This window comes from Bombina bombina, chromosome 6, assembly GCF_027579735.1.
Source record: "Bombina bombina isolate aBomBom1 chromosome 6, aBomBom1.pri, whole genome shotgun sequence".
NCBI classification, from domain to species: Eukaryota; Metazoa; Chordata; class Amphibia; order Anura; family Bombinatoridae; genus Bombina; species Bombina bombina.
The window spans coordinates 317,688,715-317,700,023 of record NC_069504.1 but is presented as its reverse complement, the minus strand read 5'-3'; the positions used below and the strand labels follow the sequence as shown (position 1 = coordinate 317,700,023).

Below are 11,309 nucleotides of genomic sequence, written 5' to 3'. Positions count from 1 at the left end.
TCTTGGTATGTTTATTTGAAAAGCAAGAATATAAGTTTAGATGCCGGCCCATTTTTGGTGAACAACCTGGGTTGTCCTTGCTGATTGGACAGCACCAATAAACAAGTGCTGTCCATGGTCCTGAACCAATAATGTGCTGGCTCCTTAGCTTAGATGCCTTCTTTTTCAAATAAAGATAGTAAGAGATCGAAGAAAAATTGATCATAGAAGTAAATTAGAAAGTTGCTTAAAATTGCATTCTCTATCTGAATCATGTAAGAAAAAATTTAAGTAACAAGCATATTCTAATTATTAGTTTTTACATTATTTTTCACGGAGGTGGAGTGGGCCGCACAAAATTAGGTTGTGGGCCGCCAGTTTGACACCCATGAGCTAGACAATATATATCGAGAGAGCGGTATGTTGCTCAAGTAAGTGAGCTGGCTCTTTATACGCAGCACCCGCATCACATCTCAAACTATCCCACGACCACCTTCCATGCTGCCCCTGCCCTTTTCTCCAAATGCTCTGCAAAATCTGTTGGCGCTCTACAAATAAATGATAATAAATGCACCTTCAGCCCACAGAGATCTCATACTGTGTCCTCTCCTACTACCCAGCCCTGCCAACTGGGCTCACCTCTGCTGTTTGCTGCTGCACAAAAATTACAGTGTTATTAAATTAAAGGGATTTGAAATAAATTTTTTCTTTCATGATTTAGATAGAGCATGCGATTTTAAACAACTTTCTAATTAATATCTAGTAGCAATTTTTCATTATTCGCTTTGTATCTTTTGTTGAAAAGCAGGGAAGTAAGCTTAGGAGCTGGCCCATTTCTGGAGCACTATATGGCAGCAGTTTTACAAGAATTGTATTCATTTGCAGGAGCACTAGATGGCAGCACTATTTCCTGGCGTGTAGTGCTCCAGGTGCCTACCTAGGTATCTTTTCAACAAAGAATATCATGGGAACAAAGAAATGTTTATAATAATTGATCTTTTTTTTTTAATTGCATGCTTTGTCTGAATTACAAAATAAATGTAGGGGTTTCATATCCCTTTAACATACATTTGGGCACTGAGTTGACTGCTTAGCTAAGGCCTGAGTTCTTTAACTGCCTTGCAATGTTACTTTTCATATGCAATTTGCATGTAATCTAATAAATCACAACATGAAAACGTTTAAGAAGTCAGCTAAGCACTGTACACCCCACCCACACTACCAGGTGTCTCTGTTACATTCTGCATAATAATGGGAATAAAATGCACCCCCTCCGTACAAATGGATGTTGGTTTCAGCAGCACTTTGTATGAATTATAACTATGCAGCAGCACAGAGATGCAAGAAGATAAAGACTTTAGGGAGTAGGACAGAAGTCAAGAGGAAAATGTACTGGGTTCCAGGTTCCAGTTATTAGCTGCCTTACTAGCACCCAGCATTTGTTTAAATTTGTATTAAAACAAGTCACATATATAAACAAAAGTCTTACAGAAAAAAATGTTTTACTTCAAAGATAAGCTAAAGGGACAGTAAAGTGAAAATGCAATGTTCATAATTCAGACAGAGCATGCAATTCTAAACAACTTTCCAAGTTACTTCTATTATCAGATTAGCTTTGTTCTCTTTATATCCTTTGTTGAAGAGTAAACCTAGGTGGGCATCCCACATACTTAACGGGACAGTCTAGTACAAAATTAAAAACTTTCATGATTCAGATAGGGCATACAATTTTAAACAACTTTCCAGTTTACTTTAATCATCAAATTTGCTTTGTTCTATATTGCTGGATGAATTTATCCACCAATCAGCAAGGACACCCCAGGTTGTTCACCAAAAATGGGCCGGCATCAAAACTTACATTCTTGCATTTCAAATAAAGATACCAAGAGAATGAAGAAAATTTGATAATAGGAGTAAATTAGAAAGTTGCTTAAAATTCCATGCTCTATCTGAATAACAAAAGAAAAAAACTGGGTTCAGTGTCCCTTTAAGTATACAGAAGTATGTCACTGATTTATGATGAACTGTGATTGCTTAGATGAAGGTAAAAGTTCATTCCAAATGGAAACAGCAAAGGGGACCAGGTTTTTGAGTACTATAGCATAAGACTGTCCATAATTTGCAGAACTCTACAAATTTTGCTAAAATACAGTTTTACATGGTTTTCGAATATGTATTCTGTAGGAAGTAATTTTATAGTGCAGGACTAAATTTCTGGTACAATATATATATATATATATATATATATATATATATATATATATATATATATATATATATATATATATATATATATGTGTATATATATATATATATATATATATATATATATATATATATATATATATATATATATATATATATATATATATATATATATATATATATATATAAATATAAATCAGCATACCTACCCATAAAGAGAAAGTAAAGTCAAAAGTAAAAGGACATTAAACACTAAATGCAGTTCAAGCCTCTCCCTTTAAATACAGTACTATGCTTATAAAATGTATGTAGTGTTTAATGTCCCTTAAACCTTCCTTGATTCAGAGCGAGCATGCAACCGCTGGGAGCTAACTGATAATTGGTGTGCATGCATTTGTGCCTCTTGTCATTGATTCAGCTAACTCCCAGTAGTGCATTGCTGTTCCTTCAACACAGGATACCAAGAAAATGAAGCAAATGAAATAATATAAGCAATTGGAGAGTTGTTTAAAATAGCATGCTCTTTATGAATTATGAAAGAAAATGTGGGGGTTTTATGTCCCTTTAAAAGGGACATGAAACTCAAAATTAAACTTTTATCATTTAGACAGAAAAAATTGTTTGAAAATGTGTTTGTGTTATCAAACATACTTCATTTATCTTTATATTCTTTGTTGAAGAGCGTAAATGTATCATGAATACTGTATGGCTGCAGTGTAATATCTCAATAATGACCTTTTAGTAATCAAGATAAGGTGTCACAAACCTTAAAAGAAACAGAAACATACAACGAATCAAAAAATAAAACAAAAATGAAATATTAGCCCCATGCCTTATGTTGACAAACCTGTTCTATCATGCAATTAACCCTTAAAGTACAAGACATGCTTTCCCCATTTTGCTTTGTGTGTCTAAATGTTATTATTGTGAGCACATTTCTATGAGTACATCAATATTATATGTTATAATAATCTTGATAGAACAGAGTTTGTATTATTTTATATCTTAAATGTTTACAAAACATTAATACATCTATTTTACTTTGTACTTTTTTCTCAGTCCTCAAAATAAAATAATTCTAAATGCAATGGATGTCAAGCATACACCATGAGGTGGCAGGGTGTCTGATAAAGAAATAAGAAAGTGTATGGCGTCAGGGTAATTTATATAGAATTGAGATATTTGAATAGGAATTTTGCTTAGAATACAAGGGATACTAGGAAGTGAATTTTTCCTGAGAATGTATGCTTATCAGATGGTGGATTGGTGACTGGGTATTAGGGTGCTATGGCCAGGTGACTGGGTATCAAGGGTTGCCTAGAAAAATTAATTGATATCAGGAAGTCTGAACAAGTAACTAGGTATGTGAAGAAGAGTGACAAGTTACTGCAGAATGGGAAGATTAGTGACTGGCTATCGGAGTGTGTGATAATAAGTAGCTGGCTATCAGGTAGTCTGTGAATAAATGACTTAATTTGAAGATGACTGACTGGGCCTTTGAATGATTGTGCAGATAAGAGACTGGGTGTCGAATTATGTTAGTGGACAAGTGACTTGGTATCAGAATATATGCGTGGCCAAGTAACAGTATTGGAATGTTTGGACAAGTGATTGGGTCTCATGGTGGACAAGGATTCAGGTATCAGTGACTGTATATCAAGTTATCTTTGAAAAATGAAAAAGAGTGGCTATGAATCAGGGTGTGAGATAATGTCTGGCTTAGCATTAAGGTGTTTAAGGATAAGTGGCTAGACATAAGGGTGCATGATGTTTCATGGCTAGGTATCGGGTATATAATGCTGCTTGGCTGGGCATCAGGATGCACAATGTAATACTCAGTGGCTGGCCATCTTCGTATGGGAGGATGAATGATTGGGAATCTGGTTTTGTAATAATGTGTAGTTGGCCATCTAGGTGTGGGAGAATGAATGCCTGAGCATCTGGTGTGGGAGAATGAATGTCTGGGCATCTGGGTGAGGGAGAATAAATGCCTGGGCATCTGGGTGAGGGAGAATAAATGCCTGGGCATCTGGGTGATTGAGAATAAATGCCTGGGCATCTGGGTGATTGAGAATAAATGCCTGGGCATCTGGGTGAGGGAGAATAAATGCCTGGGTATCTGGGTGAGGGAGAATAAATGCCTGGGTATCTGGGTGAGGGAGAATAAATGCCTGGGCATCTGGGTGAGGGAGAATAAATGCCTGGGCATCTGGGTGAGGGAGAATAAATGCCTGGGCATCTGGGTGAGGGAGAATAAATGCCTAGGCATTGTGCGAGTGAGAATAAATGCCTGGGCATTGTGCGAGTATGTGTTGCTGGGCATCTAGGTTTGTAAAAATGTGTTGCATGGCATCTGGGTTTGTACAAAATGTGTTGCCGGCATCTGGGTGTTAAGTTGTGTAAGGTTGAGTGGCTGGGCATCAGCATGTGAGAGGTTGAGTGGCTGGGCATCAGCATGTGAGAGGTTGAGTGGCTGGGCATCAGCATGTGAGAGGTTGAGATGTTTCATGGCTAGGTATCGGGGTATATTATGCTGCTTGGCTGGGCATCAGGATGCACAATGTAATACTCAGTGGCTGGCCATCTTCGTATGGGAGGATGAGTGATTGGGAATCTGGTTTTGTAATGATGTGTAGTTGGCCATCTAGGTGTGGGAGAATGAATGCCTGGGCATCTGGGTGAGGGAGAATAAATGCCTGGGCATCTGGGTGTGAGAGAATGAATGGCTGGGCATTGTGGGAGTAGGTGTTGCTTGGCATCTGGGTTTGTAAAAATGTGTTGCAGGGTATCTGGGTTTGTAGATATAAGAGGTTGAGTGGCTGGGCATCAGCATGTGAGAGGTTGAGTGGCTGGGCATCAGCATGTGAGAGGTTGAGTGGCTGGGCATCAGCATGTGAGAGGTTGAGTGGCTGGGCATCAGCATGTGAGAGGCTGAGTGGCTGGGCATCAGCATGTGAGAGGCTGAGTGGCTGGGCATCAGCATGTGAGAGGCTGAGTGGCTGGGCATCAGCATGTGAGAGGCTGAGTGGCTGGGCATCAGCATGTGAGAGGCTGAGTGGCTGGGCATCAGCATGTGAGAGGCTGAGTGGCTGGGCATCAGCATGTGAGAGGCTGAGTGGCTGGGCATCAGCATGTGAGAGGCTGAGTGGCTGGGCATCAGCATGTGAGAGGCTGAGTGGCTGGGCATCAGCATTTGAGAGGTTGAGTGGCTGGGTATCAGCATGTGAGAGGTTGAGTGGCTGGGCATCAGCATGTGAGGGGTTGAGTAGCTGCGCATCAGCATGTGAGGGGTTGAGTGGCTGCGCATCAGCATGTGAGAGGTTAAGTGGCTGGACTTCAGCATGTGAGAGGTTGAGTGGCTGGGCATCAGCATGTGATAGGTTGAGTGACTGGGCATCAGGATATAAGAGGTTGAGTAGTTGGACATCATGATATGAGGATGAGTAGTTGGGCATCAGGATATGAGGATGAGTAGTTGGGCATCAGGATATGAGAGGTTGAGTAGTTGGGCATCAGGATGTGTGAGGTTGAGTGACTGGGCATCAGGATGTGTGAGGTTGAGTGACTGGGCATCAGGATGTGTGAGGTTGAGTGACTGGGCATCAGGATGTGTGAGGTTGAGTGACTGGGCATCAGGATGTGTGAGGTTGAGTGATTGGGCATCAGGATGTGTGAGGTTGAGTGATTGGGCATCAGGATGTGTGAGGTTGAGTGACTGGGCATCAGGATGTGTGAGGTTGAGTGACCGGGCATCAGAATGTATGAGGTTGAGTGACTGGGCATCAGGATGTGTGAGAAATCACTACTAGATATATTTGAATGATTGGTTCAGTGAATATAAACAGTGCGTGTGCGCTCGCACGTGTATTATATATAACTGTGGATCAGAAGATGTGTCATGTACTGTCAGACGGTTCTACCTCTTTCACGGGTGGGAACTTCTTCTTACACTCCATGGACAGGCCCCGCAGATCACTCTGCATATTCTCCAGCAGCTTCTTGACGGCCTCGGGGGTGCTGGTGCTCGAGGACATGTCTCTAGGTTACAGTCTTCCTCAAACCAGGAGAAAAGACTGGATCCGGCACTATGTGCTTGGTAACGTGGCACCTTTTCTGACTTACTACGGTTCAGTGCAGTAACATCCCCACTGTGTTTGAGAGCTGTCAGACCCTCTACTCCACCATCAACCAAGCTCCCACAATCCCCAGCACTGACACGTCACGGCCGCTTCCGTAAACACAAGTGGCGAGACGTAGTGCGGTTGCGCACACAGCCTGTCATTGTCGTAACTGCTCAACTGACAGCTGTTATGTCTGTAACCTGGGATCGTAAAGGAAATTCCTAGAGGGGAGCAACGACATAGAATAGGTTAAATGTAACTGTGACTGCATTTTTTTTTATCGGCATAGTGAGAAATGCATTTTAAATATGACTAAAGCCTTATACGTTATATTGCGTCCTGTGAGTATAAATGTTAAAACAATGTTAGCAGCGCTGTGTTGACTCTTGAATTTAAAAAAAGGTCCTGGGATTAAAAATCATGCGTATCGCGGTATCAGTGCATTTGAATCTTGATTAGTTGCAGTTTGCTGTACAAGTGTTCCCAGATTGCTTATGTTAAAAGCTATTGTAGTTTCAATGAATATCCCGTTCATGTGACTGGGGGGCTGACAAATGAATTGCAGCTTTAAAAGTTACTTTTTTTTCACGACAAGGAAGTTGGTTTCTTATTCAATCTGTTTCTTATTCGTGAAATTCTGTTTCTTATTCATGGAAGTTGGTTTCTTATTCATTTTTTTTGTCAGACTGCTTTAAATTGACTTTAAAATAAAAATATAGGTTTTATTTAAATAATAATATGATTCATATAATGTAGTTACACAGAGGTGGAAACCCTTTATACAACAATTGGATATACAAACTGGAAAAAAAGGGCATACGTTGGCACCAATACAAATATTAGTATTTTGAATAAGTAACAGATATTTTCAAATGGTTAATAACTATTGGGCCACTGATTTCACTATGAATATATACAGGGTAGATCCCCCTCCATGCCATGCAATTGTTTTTAGCCTGGCCCAATGGTTTTTTGGGCACAGAAATTGATGCCAACCCTGGCATAGGTCACATTATTCTCATTTTTTAATAAGTAATAGATATTTTCAAAGGGTTAATAACCATTAGGCCACTGATTTCACTATGAATATATACAGGGTAGATCCCCCTCCATTCCATGCAATTGTCTTTAGCCTGGCTCAATGGTGTTTTGGGCACATAAATTGATGCCAACACTGGCATAGGTGCTCTAATTCACATTTTTGAATAGGTACCATATATTTTCAAAGGGTTAATAACCATTGGACCACTGATTTCACTATAAATATATACAGGTTAGATCTCCCTCCATGACATGCAATTGTTTTTAGCCTGGCCCAATGGTGTTTTGGGCACAGAAATTGATGCAAACACTGGCATAAGTGCTCTAATTCTCATTTTTGAATAAGTAACAGATATTTTCAAAGGGTTAATAACCATTGGGCCACTGATTTCACTATGAATATAAACAGGGTAGATCCCCCTCCATGACATGCAATTGTTTTTAGCTTGGCCCAATGGTGTTTTGGGCGCGTACATTTATGCCAACCCTAGCATAGGTGCTGTACTTCTCATTTTTGAATAAGTAACAGATATATTCAAAGGATTAATAACCATTGGGCCACTGATTTCACTATGAATATATACAGGGTAGATCCCCCTACATGACATGCAATTGTTTTTAGCCTGGCCCAATGGTGTTTTGGGCACAGAAATTGATGCCAACACTAACATTGGTGCTGTAATTACCATTTTCGAATAAGTAACATATATTAAGGATTAATAACTATTGGGCCACTGATTTCACTATGAATATATATAGGGTAGATCCCCCTCCATGACATGCAATTGTTTTTAGCCTGACCCAATGGTGTTTTGGGCACAGAAATTGATGCCATCCCTGGCATAGGTGGCATTCTCATTTTTTAATAAGTAACTGATATTTTCAAAGGTTTAATAACCATTGGGCCACTGATTTCACTACGAATATATACAGGGTAGATCCCCCTCCATGACATACAATTGTTTTTAGCCTGGCCCAATGGTGTTTTGGGCACATAAATTGATGCCAACACTGGCATTTGTGCTGTAATTACCATTTTTGAATAAGTAGCAGATATTTTCAAAGGGTTAATAACTATTGGGCCACTGATTTCACTATGAATATATACAGGATAGACCACCCTCCATGACATGAAATTGTTTTTAGCCTTACCCAATGGTGTTTTCGGCACAGAAATTGATGCCAACACTGGCATAGCTGCTCTTATTTTCATTATTGAATAAGTAACTGATATTTTTTAAAGGGTTAATGACGATTGGGCCACTTATTTCACTATGAATATATACAGGGTAGATCCCCCTCCATGAGATGCAATTGTTTTTAGCCTGGCCCAATTGTGTTTTGGGCACAGAAATTGATGCCAACACTGACATTGGTGCTGTAATTACCATTTTTTGAATACGCAACAGATATTAAGGGTTAATGACCATTGGGTCACTGATTTCACTATGAATATATACAGGGTAGACCCCCCTCCATGACATGCAATTGTTTTTAGCCTGGCCCAATTGTGTTTTGGGCACATAAATTGATGGCAACACTGGAATTTGTGCTGTAATTGCCATTTTTGAATAAGTAACAGATATTTTCAAAGGGTTAATAACCATTGGGCCACTGATTTCACTATGAATATATACAGGGTAGATCCCCCTCCATGCCATGCAATTATTTTTAGCCTGGCCCAATGGTGTTTTGGGCACAGAAATTGATGCCAACCCTGGCATAGGTGACATAATTCTCATTTTTGAATAAGTAACAGATATTTTCAAAGGGTTAATAACTATTGGGCCACTGATTTCACTATGAATATATACAGGATAGACCACCCTCCATGACATGAAATTGTTTTTAGCCTTACCCAATGGTGTTTTGGGCACAGAAATTGATGCCAACACTGGCATAGGTGCTCTTTTTCTCATTATTGAATAAGTAACTGATATTTTTTAAAGGGTTAATGACGATTGGGCCACTTATTTCACTATGAATATATACAGGGTAGATCGCCCTCCATGAGATGCAATTGTTTTTAGCCTGGCCCAATTGTGTTTTGGGCACAGAAATTGATGCCAACACTGACATTGGTGCTGTAATTACCATTTTTTGAATACGCAACAGATATTAAGGGTTAATAACCATTGGGTCATTGATTTCACTATGAATATATACAGGGTAGACCCCCCTCCATGACATGCAATTGTTTTTAGCCTGGCCCAATTGTGTTTTAGGCACATAAATTGATGGCAACCCTGGAATTTGTGCTGTAATTGCCATTTTTGAATAAGTAACAGATATTTTCAAAGGGTTAATAACCATTGGGCCACTGATTTCACTATGAATATATACAGGGTAGATCCCCCTCCATGCCATGCAATTGTTTTTAGCCTGGCCCAATGGTGTTTTGGGCACAGAAATTGATGCCAACCCTGGCATAGGTAACATAATTCTCATTTTTTAATAAGTAACAGATATTTTCAAAGGGTTAATAACCATTGGGCCACTGATTTCCCTATAAATATATACAGGTTAGATCTCCCTCCATGACTTGCATTTTTTTTAGCCTGGCCCAATGGTGTTTTGGGCACAGAAATTGATGCCAACACTGGCAAAGGTGCTCTAATTCTCATTTTTGAATAAGTAACAGATATTTTCAAAGGGTTAATAAACCATTGGGCCACTGATTTCCCTATAAATATATACAGGTTAGATCTCCATCCATAAAAAAGAAAATTAGGAGCGCTAAAACTGAAGGTGGGTGTATTACAAATAGAGTGTATCAACAGAAAATCTAAAATCCCAATATATAAGAGACAATATAAGGCCAAAGAAAGATGAAAAAAAAGATGAATGGCTATGCCAGATATATTAAAACATATTGAACAATATGTACACATAAGCTAAAACAAAAATAACAATAAAAAACGGACATCTCCGTTATAAAAAAGTTGCCACCACATAAAATATACCCAAAAAGACGAAATAAGTCAATACGAGTTCAGAGGACTAAGTATAAAGTTAACTCCCGAAGAGTTCCAGATAACACAGTGTCTATTACCTTGTTTGTCCGGATATCGATCCAAATCTCAACGGCTAACCAGAGTAGTACCTCCGTTAAGACACACAAGCGTGACCGTTGACGTCACACGTTGGGGAGCTGTCCCGTTGCTGCAGTCCTATTGGTCCGATCAGCTCTCTCAGCAGGGTAGTATTCTCTGCCGATTCTGATGCAAATAATGTATCCGCTCTTTAGTGCATACAGCACGCAGGATATCTATAATGTTTGCGAAATCTGTGAGGTTTGACAGAGATGGTCTGTGTCGGTCAAAAAACACTGCAGACTTGTCAGCGGTCTATTCAGCAGTCGTTTACAATTACAAGCGTCAGGTGTCTGTATTTCTCTGTTGGTTGTTAGGCTTTCAATTCGCCTATATCGAGCTGTCAGCACACCACGGCAATTATATGTCAATTACACAGAAGTCCATAACCAAGTTAGGAATAGTAGATACTGCAACTAATACACATCAACACGTTTCTCCCTTTGCAGGGCTTTTTTTTTAAAAAAGCCTTGCAAAGGGAGAAACGCGTTGATGTGTGTAACGGACCGTTTTGCACACAAGGGGTTAAACCGCCGTTTAGTAGATATTCCCTTCCAGGGACACAGGCGCAGCTATTGCAGAACACCAAACTCCTGAACTGGAACCTCACGAATAGCTGCTAGCAGACGAACAGGAAAAGCACCCAAGCGGCTTGGGCACTCCTGGCAATCAGTCTCTAACAGCATACAGTAAATCCCCCCAAAGACGAGACAAGGCACTGTGTTGAGGGTCAAGCAGTGAACAGTCAGAGCTGTGAGTTTATTGTTCTTATACACATTCTTACACATTAGTACCACCCACAGGGTTTTGTAAAACAACCAATAAACACATACAATACACTCAGACATTCCCCCACAAAATCGTCCCCTCT

At 39.7% G+C, this 11,309-nt stretch overlaps 1 protein-coding gene across 1 annotated transcript; it reads right to left on the bottom strand.

Moving 5' to 3' along the window:
- Positions 1 to 2,818: 2,818 nt before the first annotated feature.
- On the bottom strand, positions 2,819 to 6,387 carry LOC128662903 (uncharacterized protein in mobD 3'region-like). The gene is made up of 2 exons (XM_053716938.1): positions 4,700 to 6,387; positions 2,819 to 3,966 (listed from the first exon to the last, which is right to left on the bottom strand). Exon 1 carries the CDS (start codon positions 5,637 to 5,639, stop codon positions 4,713 to 4,715), a length of 927 nt encoding a protein of 308 aa, XP_053572913.1. The 5' UTR covers positions 5,640 to 6,387; the 3' UTR covers positions 2,819 to 3,966; positions 4,700 to 4,712.
- Positions 6,388 to 11,309: the final 4,922 nt, after the last annotated feature.